Source organism: Cucumis melo, chromosome 1 (genome assembly GCF_025177605.1).
Source record: "Cucumis melo cultivar AY chromosome 1, USDA_Cmelo_AY_1.0, whole genome shotgun sequence".
Classification (NCBI taxonomy): Eukaryota; Viridiplantae; Streptophyta; class Magnoliopsida; order Cucurbitales; family Cucurbitaceae; genus Cucumis; species Cucumis melo.
This window is the reverse complement of record NC_066857.1, coordinates 34,346,524-34,365,891: the sequence shown is the minus strand read 5'-3', so window position 1 is coordinate 34,365,891 and position 19,368 is coordinate 34,346,524. Positions and strand designations below refer to the sequence as shown.

General features: G+C 31.9%; 3 protein-coding genes across 3 annotated transcripts; 1 reads left to right on the top strand and 2 right to left on the bottom strand.

The window, feature by feature from the left end:
* Window positions 1-301: 301 nt before the first annotated feature.
* LOC103499942 (putative disease resistance protein RGA3) lies at window positions 302-12,382 on the bottom strand. Its single transcript, XM_051082823.1, has 4 exons — window positions 12,279-12,382; window positions 10,702-10,750; window positions 1,003-3,337; window positions 302-656 (listed from the first exon to the last, which is right to left on the bottom strand). The coding sequence occupies exons 1-4, from the start codon at window positions 12,380-12,382 to the stop codon at window positions 643-645; spliced, it is 2,502 nt and encodes an 833-aa protein (XP_050938780.1). The 3' UTR covers window positions 302-642.
* A 2,735-nt stretch (window positions 12,383-15,117) lies between these two features.
* Window positions 15,118-15,781, top strand: LOC127150431 (uncharacterized). The gene is made up of 2 exons (XM_051088181.1): window positions 15,118-15,332; window positions 15,414-15,781. Exons 1-2 carry the CDS (start codon window positions 15,135-15,137, stop codon window positions 15,675-15,677), a joined length of 462 nt encoding a protein of 153 aa, XP_050944138.1. The 5' UTR covers window positions 15,118-15,134; the 3' UTR covers window positions 15,678-15,781.
* A 662-nt stretch (window positions 15,782-16,443) lies between these two features.
* Window positions 16,444-17,683, bottom strand: LOC103503175 (disease resistance protein RGA2-like; the record flags this gene model as incomplete). The annotated part of the gene is made up of 1 exon (XM_017047922.2): window positions 16,444-17,683. A coding segment is annotated over exon 1 (612 nt), but the record flags the coding sequence as incomplete, so codon positions are not given.
* Between the last annotated feature and the right edge of the window lie 1,685 nt (window positions 17,684-19,368).

The following is a 19,368-nucleotide window of genomic DNA, read 5'->3' as shown; positions in this document are numbered from 1 at the left end:
TTGATAAATTTTGACAGATTTTACTATATTTATAAATTTTTTAAAATGTTGCTATATACTTAACTGTAGTCTTAGTTAGTTTAATTTTAAAATGTTTGACTATACTTGTAAAGCTTACTTTAAACATTTTCTTCTTCTTTTTTAATATAAAGAAAGTTTAGATAAAAAAATTACTTTTTTTTCTTTTAAAATATATATACTTTTCTTCCATCAATCCCATATGCCTTAAGATAGAGTGAGCAACAAAAGGGACAACCAGAAACACCAGCGACTAAGAGATGAGAAAAGCAACACAAACGTATATAGTGGTTCAGCTAATAAGCCTACCTCCACTTTGTAACAAGATCTGGCCTTCTTCTTCATTTTAATTCTTGGAGAATTGAGTTTTTAAACATAACCTCTCCAGTCTCCCCATTTCCCCTTACCAACTGGAGAATTCCAGTCCCCTTTACACCCACCACTCACACTCCCATGTTCTCTGTTTTTTTTCTTTCCTTTCACTCTCCCGACTGATCCCCCAAAACACATTCTATATATAGATGTCTGAATTTCTCTTTTCTTCCTTTTCTCCTGCACGTGCCAACTTGCCAGTGTTGAGTTACAAATCTCTGTTATTAATTTCCTTTGCTGATAATTCATTTATCAGCTTGACCCACCTGAAGTTCAATAAAGAAATATATTTGTGAATTAAAATATCTATTTCACCCTAAAACTTGTTAATTATTAATTTCAATTTCATTAAATCACTTTTTTTTTTAGTTCCATGTTGCTTATTTTAATATGAATGAGTTAATGAAGAATTTTCACAAAACAAATTTAGGAAAATTAAATTGGGGTGAAAATTGCAACGCTTATTCAAGTTTAGGATCCAATTTGTTTTTTGTTTTTTCCTTTCTTTTTTTTTTTTTTTAAAATGAAAAAAATGATGAAATTGATACACAACTGAGCACACATAAACATAATAGGAATATGAAGGATAGGAACGGGATATGTGAAGAAAACCTGAAAGATATGGTGTGTCATTGACAGTGGCAATTTGGCCGAGAGTAATGTAGGGGATGGAAGAAATTTTAGGCCAATCCTCTCCTCCCTGCTTGCATCTCTCTTCAAGTTCTGGGCAGTCCTTTATCTGAAGCTCCAGCAAATATTGGAGTTCTCCAATTTCCGCAGGTAGTGACTTTAAATTCGGACAGCTAATAATACGCAGCGTTTCAAGAGAAATGATACGGTTAATCCATGTTGGTAAACTCGTGAGATTGGGGCATTTAATTATTTCCAACCAACGAAGCCCAGGGGACATCGAGATATCCTCATAAAAAGTTACGTAATATTTGTAAAATTCCTCCGGTAAAAGTTCCATACCCAGAATTTGTTCTAGTTTTAGCTGCCCCAAACGCCACAGTACTAAACCTACCCTCTTCACCAACGGAACACCAACATGACATAAATGGACATATGCTCTAATGGAAGGTAGCTTGGGAATGGAAATTAACTTCGGACAGTCGAAGATTTCCAGGAAACAAAGCTGAGGAAAAGTTGGAGCCAACTGATCTGACAATGTATATGCATCGTCACGGCCCCATCCTACCAAATTAGGCAGATCTTGCAACCATATAAACTTGAGAGATGGAAAAAAAACTGACGATGATGAGTTCGAAGAATCAAAATCTATATACTCGAGAGATCTTAAGTTCTGTAAACGTAGATTGCTGAGTGCATGAAGGTGCTCAATTGAAGGCAGATATTGCAATCTATGACAATTTACAATTTCAATTTGAGTCAACTTCCAGAACGGCCAGGCGGACACCCATTCGGGTAATCCTACTCCACAGTACCCTTTAATGCTCAAGGATTCAAGATATGGATGAGGTATTAAGCATACCATTATTGTTTTATCTCCCTCACCTTCATATTCATCACCCCCACTAAGTTCCCATTCCAGTTTTAAACTTCGCCAACCGTGCTTCAAGTTTACCAAGCCGACTTCAGGTAGGATAAAGTCGATAGACCTCAATTGTTCTAAACCCGTGATTTTTAACTCTGCTTTCGAATAATTGAGCTCATTCAATTCCGATAACTTATTGGACTTTTTGCAGTCAAACACAAATAAAGTTATTGTTTGTAGACTGGTCAACTTCTCCATCCCTTCTGGCATATGGGTTATTTGAATACAATGATCAAAAGCAAGATGCCTGAGATTTACGAGTTTTTTGGTGTTCCTCGGCAATTCCTTTAACTTATGACATTCTGTTAGCTTTAATGTTTGCAAATTTTGCAATTTGGTGATGGAATTTGGGAGTGATTCTATATCATTTTCCGAGAGGTCTAGATATCGAAGGTCTGTAAGCTTTTCTATGGAATCTGGCACTGTACTGATTTTCGAATCATGAAGACCTAATACCCGTAGACGTGGAAAACTGGAAAATAATTTATCCAAAGTCTCTCTATCGACCGTATTTTTCTTCTCATAGAGATGATGTAATATGAGAAACGTTTTTAGTCCTTTAGCCGTGAGTAATTTAGAAAGAACATCCCTCCATAATTCAATTTTATAGTCAAATGAAATATGGCGAGTTTGTTCACTCACAACGTAACTATTGTTGGAATCTCCACGAGCATAATATTTATTTCCTGCTACCTTCTTTGCAAGCTCACGCATCACATCGTGCATACGAACATAATCATCAAAATTGTTGTCGCCACTTAAATTTTCATAAAAAAACCTCGAACATAATTCGTCAAAGTAGTCCTTCCCTATATTGTCCAAAGATTTTCTTCCAGATGATGATTCAATAAAATCTTGAGCAATCCATTGTCCAATCAATTCATTTATTTTTATTTTGTATCCTTTGGGAAACAATGATGAATAGGCAAAACATTGCTTCAAATGGGGTGGGAGATTGTTGTAGCTCAATTCTAATATGGATGTCATATGATTGTCTTGTTGGGTGACTTCCAAACTTTCGTTATCATTGAAGGACATCCACTCTTCTTTAGAAGTTTTAGAGGATAGCAAGCGTCCAATGTGTCTTATTACGAGAGGAACACCTCCACATTTTTTTAAAATTTCTTTCCCCAATTGTTCCACTTCTAGATATTTTGAGTCTTGGCCTTGCTTAAATGCCACTTTTTTAAACAATGACCAAGAACTGTCCTCATCTAAGACATCTAAAGTGATCGACTTTGTCATATCTTTGATCTCGGTAGCTACTCTACTATCACGTTTTGTGATGATAATCTTACTCCCTCTTTCAGCTCCATCCATTAACAAATTTTTCAATTCTCTCCATGCATATTCGTTTTGGTCGTTCCATACGTCATCCATAACCAACAAATACTTCTTATTTTGAATCACCTTTTTAAGTTCACGTTGTAAAAAATCCATCGCGTGTACATTAGGATTTCTATCCATCACGTGTACGTTAGGATTTCTATCGGATTTTGTTGCTGACATTATTATTTTTTCAACTAGTATGTTTACGTGAAATTGTTCAGACACCCAAACCCACATTAGTATATCAAAATGCGGGGATACTCTGGATCATTGTAGAGAAACTTAGCTAGTGTTGTCTTGCCTATCCCACCCATTCCAACTATTGCAATGAATGAAATGTGGTCTTTCGCACGATTTAGTAAGAGGTCTTTTAGGGAATTCTTAGCATCATCCCTACCAATTAATTCCTCTCCTCTTATAGAAGAGTGAGTATCCCTTCCCATCCACGTTTGATCGGATAAATCGTATTGTTGTGTTTTTTGATCAAAGTAATTTCGACTCCAAAGATAATTTCTAAGATGACCAATAGCATCTAGCCTCTCCCTAATTTTCTTGACTTGACGTGCCATCCTAAAGTTAAATACAAGTTGGTTAGAGTTGGAGAAGAAGATTCTAACCTGTTTTGCATTTCTCCCTCTTGTCATCACTCTTCGACGGATAGCCTCAGCAGAGAATTCATCAAGCACATCTTCCGCATCTTTAAGAACAGCTTCCATCTGTTCGAGCCAATCCACTACAGATTCTAAGTGAGTTATCCACGTATCTGCATCAACAAGTGTAGCTCGAATAATTGAAACAGTGCATGTGAGTTTGTTCACATCATCCTTGAGTCCCCATAGCGTTCCAAATTCTTCAGAAAGTAGAGAGCTCAGTTTTGCCAAGATCCGCGCAGCAAGATTTGGGAGAATTATTTGGGCCATGGCGAGTTTCAGTGTCAGGCAGGGGATTGGGATCGCGATATGGTTTTCTGAGATCTTAGGATTGCATAAAGATTGCTTATGATAAGTGCCCAATATATAACCAGTTTTCGACACTTATATAAAACAACTTTTCAAGAGAAGCTTCTTGCCATAATTAAAAATATCAATGTTTTATTTAAAAAATATGAAAATAATTTAAAAAATAGGAAATCCTCAACAATAGAACATCTCACAAAAACATTTAGTTTTAAATCTGAGGCTAATTAATTTTGTCTTTTAGTGATTTTTTTAGTAGTTTTGCATTGAAGTAAAAACAGTTGGTCAATTTTTCTATTTTTGAAAAAATCTCATAAAAATAACTTTAATCCTTGTCCTTAATCATTTTCGATGATTCTACTATTTGCCAAAATTTTAATTTACAACATTATCCTATATTTTAAAATAAATATTAGTTATTGTTTAAATTAAAAAAAATTAAACAATCCATTTATATTCCATGAGTTTTCTAAAATTTTTTATGAATCATATCATTTTATAATTGATTTATTATTATTATTTATTTAATATAAAGAATAAAATCAATATTAATTATTGATTATCTCTAAAATTCTTCACTTCATTATAGAATTGGAAAGGTTTTTATCTATTTATTTCAATAATTTAATTTTTAAAAATTATGAATTTATATTTAATGATGAGATATCAAAAGACTTTGGAACCATTTATTTTCTTCAACTATATATAAAGGTTTTTATCTATTTATTTCAATAATTTATATTTAATGATGAGATCTCAAAAGATTTCGTAACCATTTATTTTCTTCAACTATATATAAAGACATCTCTCCAACCATTTTCTTACAAACAATTTCTTCATACTTAGGTTGGTTTTCTTATTTTTTTACAAGCTATATGTGTTTTTCCTATGGTAAAGATATATGTTCTTTTTTCTAAATAATAATTTGGGTAATTATAATGGATAGCAATTTTTAGAATAATTATTAAGTATGTAGCAATATTTTAAAAAATTTGCAAATATAGCAAAATCTATCAGTGATAGGCTTCTATCGTTGATAGACTCTTATGGTTTATCAGTGATAGACCAACATTTGCTACATGTTCTATCAGTGATAGACTCCTATCATTGATAGATTTTGACAGTTTTTGCTATATTTGCAATTTTTTTAAAATGTTGTTATGTACTTAATTATTTAGAATATAATTGCTACATTTGCAACTATCCCTAATAATTTCTATTATATAACATTGATTGATCCAACTCTCATCATTCATCTTTGGCTTTTGCTTTTATGTTGAAATATGTTTTTTGTGTTACAATATGTTAATACTTGATGATCTTGGAGAAGACTTATGAAGATATACACGTAAGAGAGTAGAAAAATGTATGATATAATGTCATTTATTATAATATAGTTTTTTCTTTTTAATAAATATTTCTATGTAGTTGGAAAGAAACCAACAGTTTTTCTTTCTTTCTTCTTCATTTTTTGGGATGGTTCAAGTTCAGGGTGGATTTTCTTATTTCTCTTTTTTTTTTTGTTAATTTTATTTTAAGATTTGAATTGTTCTATTACATTAAATTTGCGAGTCATTTTTATAAAATTTATTTCTAGATCACATTTAAAACTATATTTTGTTGTGCATAATTAATGTGAAGATGTGATCTTAGATTTTTTCAACGTCATTCATAGAAAATTGTTACAATATATCAAGAACGAATAATATGTAGATGCTTTGAGACCCATTGTTATGGTTGAATATGTAATTTATCACTCTCAATAAATTAATGTTTACTTCTAAATTTAAACTGCACTATTTTGTTTAATTTCATTTTAAATTACTCTTAGTGGTAAAAAAAAACATAGCTCATTTGTTAGCAAAGTGTATTAGTACCGATGAAGTTTGTAGTTTGAATCTCCCCATTCAATTATACTAAAAAAAAAGGTACACTTAGTGACATATTATTTTGATTAATAATATTTAAATATAAAAAGTCAACAATATAATATTTACACGCGCAACGCAAGTCACTTTCTAGTATATATTAGGTGTGCGTGGCTCCCAGTTGTGGGAGTTCAATTTTTGGGAACAAATTAATTCGACATGACAAGTGTGTGAGCTTTTTACCATAAACTTCTGATTTTTGAAAGTTAGGTTAATCTATAATAGTTCTCACGACCCAAACACAATCTTACAAACAATAACATGTATGCCTTTGGCAAAACCGTCTCTAGTTAAGGTAAATATTATTTAAATTTCACTAATGAGTTACGTAAACATTATTTTAAAACCTTCAATTCGCTTCAATTTTTAATATTTTAAATTTATCAATTTTAAATTTTTTTGCTACTCGTTTACTATTTTCTTTTCAAACTAAAATAAACTTACACTCTAAACACATACTATTATAACCAAAGTTAAAATAATCTACATCTCATACATAAATTATTGTAATCGGATTAAAATAACCAACTTCTTGCCACAAATACCCCGATAACATGAGACGGTCGTAACATGAGACAAATAAGAGAGAGCAAAGACACAGAGTTGGCTACTTAGTTTAGTGTACCTAAACACCTATATTTGTAAGGTAGAATAATGCCTAAATGAACCGAATTTCATTGCAAGAGTCAAAAAATTATTACAAAAGAATACTTATTTAATTTGGTAGGTATATATACACCATCTTTGCTCCTTGTGTCGAGCCTACTCCTATCGAAAAGTTTAGGCTTCCCCAAACTTGAGACTTTCACCTAAGTATCTTCTAAGATTTTGGGTTCCCACAGACTTTATAATTCTTCCCATGCTGGGCATGCATGGTGGATATAGATTTAGAAAATTTTGTTGAAGAGGGCTTTATAATATTTAGTAAAAATAATATTGTAGAAAATGTAACAGTAGGATTCGATCTTAAATTTTGGAGTTGAATGATAGTTTTACTATTAGGACTACTACTACTATTAAGGTTATTTCGGTTATATATATATATATATATATATAACGAATTTAATGAAAATGATACTAATTTAAAATTGGAACATAAATACGGTTAGAAAAGAGATCATTTTTCTTTTCTTTAGAATCTGTAAGTGTTTAACTATCAATAATATTTATTATTCGACATTATAGCTTAATTCTTTTAACTATCAAATACATTTTATTCAAAACATTTGAATCATGTATAATTAATATTGGCATCTAATATTTGTAATCAAATGAACCTCTAGGTAAAAATGGAAAAAAGAGTCAAAAGATTCAAAAGATGGTTTTATTTATCCACTAGTTGTATTATTATTATTATTATATGCAATTATTATTTTATACAACTCAAGGGATAAATGATTTGGTATACAACTCAAGGACTTTGTCAAAGATAATTACGATTTGATTTGATTTTGAACACATAATGCACCATCTATGATTTACAATAGTGCATTCACCTCAATAAAAAAAATTATTTGAAATGTGTGACATATGCTAACATGCAATTTTTTCAAGACGCGTAAGCAATAGATCCAAAACATTTTAGTCACACATATATTTGATAATCTTAGGTATAAAATAATATTTGCAATTCAAACAAACCAAAAGTTAAAAATGGAATTTCTTTTTTAAAAATAGTTTCTTTCCATGAGTTGTATCCCATTATTATTTGGGATAATGATTTGACGTACGAATATAATCTTGGACCTTGTCAAAATAACGTACGATGCACCACCTACAATTTACAATAGTGCATTGACCTTAATAAAAATATGTGACATATGCTAGCTGATGACTTTTGCAAGACACGAGCAATAGATGCAAAGCATTCCAAATCACACAATTTAATGTTATTTATATCTATAAAATAATATTTGCATTCCAAACAAATCGAAGGTAAAAGTAATCATTTATGTGCTAACGAATGATTAATTAAATCCCAAAATATAAATCACATGTACTTTATTAGAGATTTTTAAAAAAAGAATAAATTATTTACCTTCCTCATGACAAAATCATCCAAACACAAAATTTATTTATTAAGCGTAAATATATATTTTGTGTAATGTGCTCTACGAAATAATAATTACTTAGTAATAATTCAAACGAACTTAGGTAAAAATGAAAAAGGAAGTCTTTGAAAGATGACTTCTTTGCATTATTGGTATGCAACTATTATTTTAATTTATACATGAGCTTAAGGGATAATGATTTGCCATACAAACACATATAAATGGGGACTTTGTCAAAGATAATTACAGTTTGATTTTAATTAATTTGAATACCCAATATAATGTACCACTCATATTTCACAATAACGTGTTGACATCAATAAAAATACTACTAAAAATGTGTGACATAATGCTAACTATGTAACGATGACTTGAGGCTTGGAACAAAGAACAGATCATGCTGTGTTGTTATATGTTCAACCGACTATTTATATATTATTTTACACACTATTGAAAAAAAATCAAATGAATATAATGTAATATATCAATTAAAGAGAGTATATAATGACACTCACAATCAAATAAAAACAAAACAAAATTCTAATATTTTTCAATACACTATATAAAAAAGAACACATTCTCTATAATATATCTTGATGTGTCATGTAACAATCCAAATAGTAACCCATCAAAGCAAGTGAAAGGTTATGATAAAAATTGGAGGTCATACCTCTCAACAAAGGGCAGAAGAAGGAAAGACAAACAATGATTGATAACCTCTAAACAAATAAACTTAATTACTTACAAATATTGCTAAGACATAGTATGATAATCCTAAATAATTAACAAGAGAGAGGATGTATAATAGGATTAAATTTGTCCCAAATTTTGTAGAAATCTATATTTTAAATTTAATTTAAGCTCGTGTAATTTGTGAAATATTGTCTTCAAATCATATTATATATATCTAAATCAATCAGCGGAGTGCTTACATATCATCGATGAATTTTGCGTAGATCTAGAGGGCTCAAATTTTACCTCAATTTCGTACTCGTTATATAATATATATATATAAACTAACTTTTTATTAATAGAATTAATTGATGCAATAGTACATTTATCTTCTAATCATTCTCTAGATCTAGGGTTTAAACTTATTTTTTACATTTTTTTCATATTATTTTTATTAAATTCCAAGTTTTTGTCGATAACATTTCTACATCCGTCACTATTATAGATTTGAATTTCATATTATACTGTTCTATAAACTTTTTTCCTTTTTTAGATGATTAAGTAGAAAGTTTTAGAGTAAGCTCTTAATGTATTTTGAATTATTCTACGTATGGAAAAGTATTTTATATATTAATTAAAATTATTAAGAACTTAAGATGATTAAGCCAGCTTGCTTTAGCTTAACTTCTTCTTCCTTTCATTTCTTTTATATTGTGTTCCCCCAAAGTTCTATCAAATACGATACTTCGAAAACCGAAACAACCTTTTCCATGAGCAATCAAGTCATGTTCTAAATGGCGTACGTCTCACAGCTGTCTCTTGCCTCAGAGGCCTGCAACGAAGTTTGTGTTTGATATATATATCAATGTGTATTTATCAAATACCAAAGAGGTGATATTCTACACATGTCACATGCAAATCTAAGCTACACAAAAGTTTTCAAGACTTACGTTTTGGACCATACACCGTTTCCCTTTCTAATCACAAAATCTATCCTACCAAGTAAAAAAGAGTCAAAGGATTCAAAAGACGGTTTCTTTATCCACTAGTTGTATTATTGTATGCAATTATTATTTTATACAACTCAAGGGATAAATGGTTTGATATACAAACATAATCTAGGACTTTGTGAAAGATAATTACAATTTAAAATAGTGCATTGACCTCAAGAATTTTTTTAAACGTGTGACATATGCTTAACATGCGACTTTTTCAAGAGGTAAGCAATAGATCCAAAACATTCTAGTTACATATATTTAATATTCATATGTATAAATAATATTGGCAATTCAAACAAACCAAAAGTTAAAAATTGAATTTCTTTTTAGAAAATGGTTTCTTTCCGCTAGTTGTATCCAACTATTATTTGAAATAATGATTTGACATACGAATATATAATCGAGGACATTGTCAAAGATATCGAACAATGCACTGCCTACATTTACAAAAGTACATTGATTATCTTAATAAAAATATGTTGCATAAGCTAACTGACGACTTTTGGAAGACGTAAGCAATGGATGCAAAACATTCCAATCACATAGTTTAATATTATCGATATCTATCAATAATTAATATTTGCAATCCAAACAAATTGAAGGTAAAAGTAGATTTTATGTGCCAATGAATGATTAAATAAATCCTAACATATAAATCACATATATTTAGTAGAACTACAGTCAAGCTGGGAAGATATTTGCTCCCTAACTGGAAGCTGGTCCTTAAAAAGCAAAATTTTTGAAAACTACAGTCAAGCCTCAATTGCATTAAACATAAATGCTTTATGTAATCTAACTATGTAAAAGGAAAACACTTTGTACTTCCTTTTTGGTAATAAAATTTGTGATAGGGTAGCTTTTCTCTAGCTCCCTTCACTAGTATCTTTTCAAAAAAAAAAAAAAAATCACATATATTTAGTAGGTTTTTTTTTTAAATAAAAAAAAAATTATTTAGACAAACTACTGAAAGACAAAATTCACTACACTTAATTTTTCTACGAAGTTTAAGGGTGTGTTTGGATTGGTTTTTGAAGTGTTTAATTTTTAAAATAGTTCATTTTAAGATAAATTGAAGTGTTTGACATTCCTTTGAAATAATTTTTTAGAAAAATGAGATTATGAAATAAATCAGAAAACACATGCAACCAAATTTTAGAATAAATTTTTATTTTATGTTTAATGAGAAATTCCTTCCAAATATCTATTTTTCTTTCTTTATTTTTTCTATTCCTTTTTACTGTCTATTTTTTACTCCGTCGTTTTTTTTGTTTTCTATTTTTAAATACTTTATTTTTCAATGTATATGAACACACATTTAAATATAGAGATTAGCAAATGTTTCTCTCTTGGTCAAATCTATTTCGACTTAACATCTGTGAAAGAAATCATGAGGACGTTAATGAAGAACATGATCGTTCGGTTCGTGAAATAAAGATGATTGAAGAACGTGATCGAATTGCACATCTTTTTGTCTAATTGATATTATATTGTCTCGAAAAAAATTATTTATCTTATTTATATTTTATTGATGGAAATCAATTTTTTTTATGATTATATATTTACATTTCAAGATATTTATGCTTTTAAAATTGAATTTTTCAAAAAAAAATTAATACACAAAATTAAATTAATGTTTAGTTTCAAGTAACTAAAAATTTAATAATTTCAAGATAACGTACAATTAATTTTAAAATATACTTATGAAAAAAAATTCAAAAGGTGTGTACTTTTTATGAAATTTGTTCATAAATATGAACTAAAGCAAACATAATTTTGTATATAAACATTTATAAAGAGGTCAAAGCAAACAAGTGAGTATTTAAATTTTAAACTCATTTTACAAAAAATATTTTTTCAAAAATGTATTTTTAAAAAAATATTTTTCCAAAAATGTATTTTACAAAAAATATTTTTTCAAAAATGTATTTTTAAAAAAATGTCTTTGCATTTATATGCAACTATTATTTTATACAACTCAAGGGATAATGATTTTCCATACAAACATATTTAAATGGGGACTTTGTCAAAGATAATTACAATTTGATTTTATTTAATTTAAATACCCAATGCACCACTGAGATTTCACAATAACTTAAGGCTTGGAACAAAGAACGAATGCTGCACGAAACAATGACTTAAGGCTTGGAACAAAGAGCGAATGCTGCATTGTTATATGTTCTATAGACTATTTAATATATCCCTTTGTATATATTATTCTACATATTATTGAAAATAAAGTTCAAATGCAAATATACTTTGTAATATATTACATGCCACGTATAATTACATGAATTAAAGGTTTCGGCTATTGAATACACAAGAAAATATATCATGGTACATAAAAATATATGATTAGATCATGATTAGGTACAGTAGAATAATGTAATATATCGAAACACCCTAAAGGATCGGTTTTAGAGAGATGGCAGAGCTTCTCTCTCAACTCCTCAAACCGACGACGTTTACGATTCCCAAACTTCAGAGAAACACAAACAAGTGCCATGGAAGACCTTTGCGATTCCCTTGAAGAAATTTACTCTGCTCAACAACCAAATTTATTCCAGCTGATACTCCCGCCAACCAAGGAAGATCTTGATTATCTGAGGCTATTAAGGTACATTTCCAGTAGTCTTCACACTCACTTTCTGTTTCCTACCTTTGCTTGCTTCCATTTGCAGTATGTCTTCACTGCGATAGCTCCCTCGTTCTTGCACCATTGAAAAAAAAGATTTTGTCCTATCTTTGGACAACCGATCACGAGACTTAAAGATGCTTATTACGGAGGTGGGGCCATACAAATCTTTCTCTATTGCTGTCACTTTGGAATGGCTTAAGTCCACCTTCAAAACTCTGCTGGATACTCCGTGAACGACAAGATTCTTCTTGGCAAAGAGATTTGAGGAATATTGCCTGTGGGTCCAAAAAACATACAACAGGAAGGGTTACATTGCTGAGATTTACCGAGTGGACGACAGAGGAAGGAAATGCTGTATTCATCACCAATATCAATGAGGTTATCGTCCTTATTGCCATTTGGTTGAATGAAACCTTGTGCTCTCCGTAATAGAATAAGTTCATTCTTTGGAAGTTCACAATCTTTTGGGAACAAAGCACAATATAAGAAACATTGCTTCAAGTTAGCGGGAAGATATTTATAGCTAAGCTCAAGAATCAATGCATTTCTTTTAGAGTATCTTGTTCTTGTCCTAAAACTTGATAAAGTTCCTTATCACTACAAGAAAATGGAGCATTCCCGACGTCGAAAAGCACTTCGACATAAAGAACGTCGGGAATAAGGGTTTTTCCGACGCCGTCAACAATGCGTCGGGAGATGCATCGGGAAAACTATCTTTCCCGACGCACCACGAAGGCGTCGGCAAGAATACGTCGGGAAAATGGGTTTTTCCCGACGCCGTGAACAGTGCGTCAGGAGCGACGTCGGGAATAGGGGTTTTTCCCGACGCCGCGTGAAACGTCGGGAAAAGGGTTTAATGAGCGTCGAGAATTCCCCTTTTCCCGACGCGTTTTGAGGGATTTTTTGACGCCACGTCACTGCGTCGGGAAATCCCCTTTAAATTTGTTTCAGTTCTGTGAATTACAGAACCGAAACCGAGATGAGAAAAAGAAAGGAGAAGAAGAAGTCGTCGCCGTCCGTTGCCGTCCTTCAAATTTCCTTTTGTTTCGCCGCCGTCCGTCGTCGACCGCCCTCGCCGTTGTCCCTCGCTGCCGTCTGCCACTTTAGGTAAGTGAAATATGAAAATTTATTTAGTTTAAGTTTATGTTTTAGGGGTTTTTTTTGATGAAAATTAGTTTAGGGTTTTTTTTTATGAAAATTAGTTTAGGATTTTCTTTTGGAATAGATTTTTGTTTGTTAAATGTATTTTTGTATAGAGTGTGTGTAATTTGTGGTTGAATTGAAATTGAAATTTGAAATTTGAATGGTTTAGGATTTTTGTTTTAGAAAATTGAATAAAATTGAATGGGGGTTGAATTGGGGGAGGGAGTTTATTGTTAAATTGAAAATTGAATTGGGAGGGGTGTTTATATTTGAATTGAAAATTGAAAATTGAAAATTGAAATTGGAGGGGGGGGGGGGGGGAAGTTAATAGTTAAATTGAATTGCGAATGTAATATGTGTGTTAAGATTTGTTTTGGCTATCCTGCAGTTATGGTAGCCTGTTTGTGTTGAATATTTTTATTGTTGATTTGGGATGGCTATCCTGCAGTTATGGTAGCCTTTTTTGTTTTGAATTTGCTGGTTTCAAGGGGTGGTAGTTAGGATAGCTTGAAGTATTTTGTTGTTAATAATTAGGTTGTGTTGGCTATCCTGCAGTTATGGTAGCATCTGTAGTTTGGAGGGGTTTGTAGGATGCGAAGATATTTGGTTATTGAATGTTTGTTTTCTATATGTCCATATAGTCATTATGTCATATCGACGATCAAATTTTATGAAGACGGATGATATGTTCCTCCAGTTTAAGGAGGATTTAGATAACATTGCGGAAGGGTCGTCATCTGTGGGCGACAATACGGGTGAGTCTAAGAATTTTCTTCATTTTTAACTTACAAATATTTCATGTAGGGGTTTCTAACTTTATATGTTATTGTCTATTTATTGAGCAGGGTCTTCTTCTCAACAAACGACTCCGACTCCTAGGAGATGTGCGCAGTCTCGACTCTTGGAGTTAGAGCGCCACGTTGCAATAAATGGGCGCATTCCGATGACGATCGCCCCTGAAGCGGAGAAGCCTATTTCTCCACACGCCGTTCGCTTCAGCCAGGCGATAGGCGTGTGCGTGCGAAAAATATTTCCCGTCCGCTGTCTTAAGTGGGCGGACGTTGGGAGAGAATACATTGAGGTCGTCAAGGGCGACCTCCAGGTAATTAAATGCACTACACATTTATATATGATTTCATTTGAAACATATCTAACTTTAACCAATCTAATGTGTTATGTTTGTAATGTGCATCGATTGTTTGTGCTTGATTTCAATGATCAAGCAATGAACAGGTTTGTTGAGCATCAGATGCTCACGACCTTTAAAGAGTTTCGGGCCAACTGTCATAGACATTTCAAAAAGTACAGCAACCTGGAGGAGGCTCGTGCCAACCCACCAAACGCATTGGTTGGATGTGATGAGGATTGTCACTTCCTTTGCGACCATTATATCAGTCGTGCATTCCAGGTATTTGTCATGATTAATTATGATAACAAGTTTTAATATGTATAAGAAATAAACAATATAATTGTTTTAATGCAGGAGCAATCACGGACAAACAAGGCTGCTAGACAGAAGCAGCCTTACAATCATAGTAGCGGGTCCAAGTCGTTTCTACAACGACAGTATGAGCTCGCTGAAAGAAGAGGACAGCCGGTCGATAGTGTGGAATTGTTCCGGGAAACACACGTTCGAGCTGGGACATTCGTGTCGCAGGCCGCCGAGGATGCGCATGTAAGTTATACCCTTATTAATTATCCACTTTTATTATATATTTTTGCGCGTTACCTGACATAATTTTTAAATTTGTTGCAGAATCAAATGCTGGAACTCCAATCCCAGCCTACCCCAGAGGGTAGTCAGTCACTCTCTGAGGATGAGATATGCGATCAGGTGTTGGGTAGACGACCAGGCTACTCAAAAGGCCTTGGTTGGGGACCCAAGCCGAAGGCCCGCAGAACGGCAAGTGCAAGCAGTTCGTCGACATCTTGTTCGCAGTCCACACAAAAAGAGATTGAATTACAAGCTAAACTTCATGAAGCTTTGGAATGGATTGAAGTACAAGATAGAAATCACTAAGCATTAGCTTCACAAGTGGAAGCTATGAAAAAGATGATTGAAGACCTAACTCGTGCACAACAGGGACCACTACATGATCCCTAGCTCTGCGGTACGTCGTATATGTCTCTATTATTCTTAAGTTTTTGCAATATATGATTATGTATTAAACTTAGTTATTTTTATACCATTTTTAGGACCGAAGGTGTAGAATGACGCGCATACGCACCTCGTTGGGAGAATTTTCATTATGTTTATGTTTTTTCTATACTGAGAACTATATTTTGTTGTAGTCAACTTATTCGTATTATTAATTTTAATTCTATTTTTTTAATTTGTGTTTGTATATTTATTAATTTAATCCAAAACGTCGCGAAATTTTTTTGAGCAATCCGAACATCATTGTGAATGTTTGAGCAAAATATTATAAGAAAAAAAATAAAAATAAAATATTTTAAAAAATATATAAAAAAGATTTCCTGATGTTCATCACGTCGGGAAAAAAACGTCGGAAATCAGGTTTTCCCGACGCCGGGAGATGCGTCGGCATAGACAACGTCGGGAATAAGGTTTTCCCGACGCCGTCGATGCCGACGCATCTCCCGGCGTCGGGAAAACCTGATTTCCCGACGCCGTACCAACTCGGCGTCGGGAAAGCCTCTCGCGACGCATTTCTCCCGACGTTCTTCCCGACGCCGTTTTGTACGTCGGGATATCCTTTCCCGACGTACTTTGCATTTTCGCCGACGTATTTGTGCGTCGGGAGTACCCCCGTCTCTTGTAATGTATCCTTGAAAGACAACCAAAATCTTTCTGATTTATTATCTTTTAAAAGCCCTCCAATGGTCCTTATTACAAGTGGAACACCTTTTAACCTTGACAAAATCTCCTTGCCGATTTGCATCAAGTTTGAATTCATTTGATCAAGCTTGGTCTTTTTATTATTTGAACGTCCTTCCAAACCTGTCATCTTCTGAAACAATAACCAAGAATTGGATGGATCCAAAGTTTGTAAGGAATAGGTGGCAGTAGAGTCAAAAGTTTTAGCAACTTGTTCACTGCGTGTTGTGATCAAAATCCTACTACCCTTTGCACCACCCATCAACAATCTTTTCAGATGTAACCATTCCTCTTTTTTCTCATTCCACACATCATCCATGACGAGCAAATATTTCTTTCCATCAATTTGCTTTCTAAGCTCACATTGTAATGAATCTATTTGAAGGAATGATTCAGGCTTCTTCCCGGTTGCAGATTCTATTAGCTTTTGGATAATAATTTTCAGATCAAATTCTTCAGAAACACACACCAATAACTTCATCTGAAACATGCCATCATTAGTCATACCGTAATGGGTATAAATAGACTGAGCAAGGGCAGTCTTTCCCAATCCTCCCATTCCAACAATGGAAACTATAGCAATATCCTCTTTGGTGTTGGAATTTAGTAAAAGATATATGACTGCTTCCTTATCATCATTCCTACCAATCACTTCGTCTTCAAGTATAAAAGAGTGAGACTCCCGTCTATTTCTGAACCCTTCATCATCATCTCTTCTCTCTATCACATTCTTACAAAAGCTAAATTGATTTTTATCTTCGTTGATAGCTTTCAGCCTCTGCCTAATTTCCTTGATTTTGTGGCCTATTTTCCATTTAGATTTAAATTTGGAGATAATACGTACTTGTTTTCTGTTTCGTCGGTGTTTGGCCAGAACTTGCCTTCTCAAGGTTTGGTAAGAGGACTCGTCGATCAAGTCATCAATCTCGTACAAAACATCCTTAAGCCTTGAAACCCAAACCTTGACCGCATGGTCCTTGAACTGTTTCTCCTCTGCGTCGTGAAGAACACGGCTTGAATGGCAGAAAGAGAGTGTTGGAGTTTGTCAAGTTCAGCATTGACACCGCCCCACAGAGATCCGAACTGTCGGAGTGCCCAAGAGCCCAATTTGAATATGATATCTGCAGTAATAATAATGTACGATGACATCACACACTTATTATTCTCATCTCTCCTCGTTTAGTTTAACACTTCTTGCTATTAGAGTTTAATTTTCTTATCATTTTGAACTAATTCTTCTAATTTAATAAATTATATGATGACTTTTCATCATCAATAAAGTTTAAGAAACGAATAATTTCATGCAGTGATTTTGAGTCGATTTTAAATGATATCAAGTTAATAAACAACCACATATAAATAAAAAGAAAACGAAGTACTATTTAGGAATCAGTGAAAAGGGGGAGTTTTTTGCTACTCGCTATATGTCTTTGGTGCTGGGGCTGATGGTTATTTGTTTTTTATGTGTTTGGCCATAAAAGAAATTCGTATCAACCAAAGGAAAAATTTGTTAATGTTTTAGTTGGCGGTAAAAATTCTTATGATCTATCGGTCATAAATTTTAATTATCATCGATAGACACTGACAAATTTTGTTATAATCGTAATTTTGTTAATATGTTGCTTTATATGCTAATAATATTTTGAATCTAATTATTATATTTACAACTATCTCGATTTTTTAAATCATCTGGTTTGGCACTATCTTAAATCACCAATTATAAATGTTTGCATTTTCTAATTATCAAAATGAGAGGATCAACGATCATAAAAGAAATTTAAGTTTAATGTAGAAACAGCCTTTCCAAATCAATAACAAAAAAAACTGGTGAGTATAATCAAAATCTACACTATCAATAATAATAATAATAATAAAGGGTTATATCCTTTGAGTTTAGTATATTTAGAAAAAAGTTATATTGGTACATTAAATTATAATTTGGAGAAAGGCTCAAGAAAGATGTGATCAAGTTGGGAATGATTATGAAGGGGCTATTTTAATACCACAAACTTACTTGCTTTAATTTCATTAAAAATATGTTTGTTTGTTTGGGATTTTAAAAATGTTAATATTGGATAATAAATTATTTGGATTTAATTAATATTATTTGGATAATAAATTAATATTACTCACGTAATTTATTTTAAAATTTTGTTTTAAAAATAAATAAATGTTAATATTGAAAAAAAATTCTAGAAAATTAGTTTTGGATGTATTTTTAAAAATATTTTTAGGTGTTGTTGGACAATAAATAATAAAAAAATAAATATATGTATAATAAAGGTATCGTAAGTAAACAATTCTTTTTTTAATTTAATAATAAACTCGAGTTAGTTCAAGTTGTTTTAGGCTAACAATTTCAATACTCTAAAACATTAAAAGAAAGAAATCATTTTCAAAATCTTTGAATTCATAAACGGTTTTTGAAAAAAAAAAAAAAAAAAAGAAGTATATATCCAACTAAACATCCGTTTACTAAAATTAATAAATTTGAAAATATAAAACAGAAATTTGGGTTGAATATCAATTTCAAACATGTCTTAAAAAACAAGTCTTGGTTATCCACTCAAAATAATTTTGTTTTCAAAGGTAAATTAATTCACATTTATAAATGTAGGTGAGTTGAAAATCCAGTCACAAATTGGACAAAAGAAAAATAAAGTAGTTTGAAAAAGAAAAAGATGAACTGGAAATTTCTCTTCTACAATAAAGTCATAAAACTCATTTTGAAACTTCTATTACTTAATAGAGACTTTCTACAACAGGGTAATACGACATATTATTTTTCTAAATGTTTTTATATATATTTAATATAATTCTATTTTTTTTAAATGTAACTAAAATTTAAATTCTTGATACGATGAAAACATAA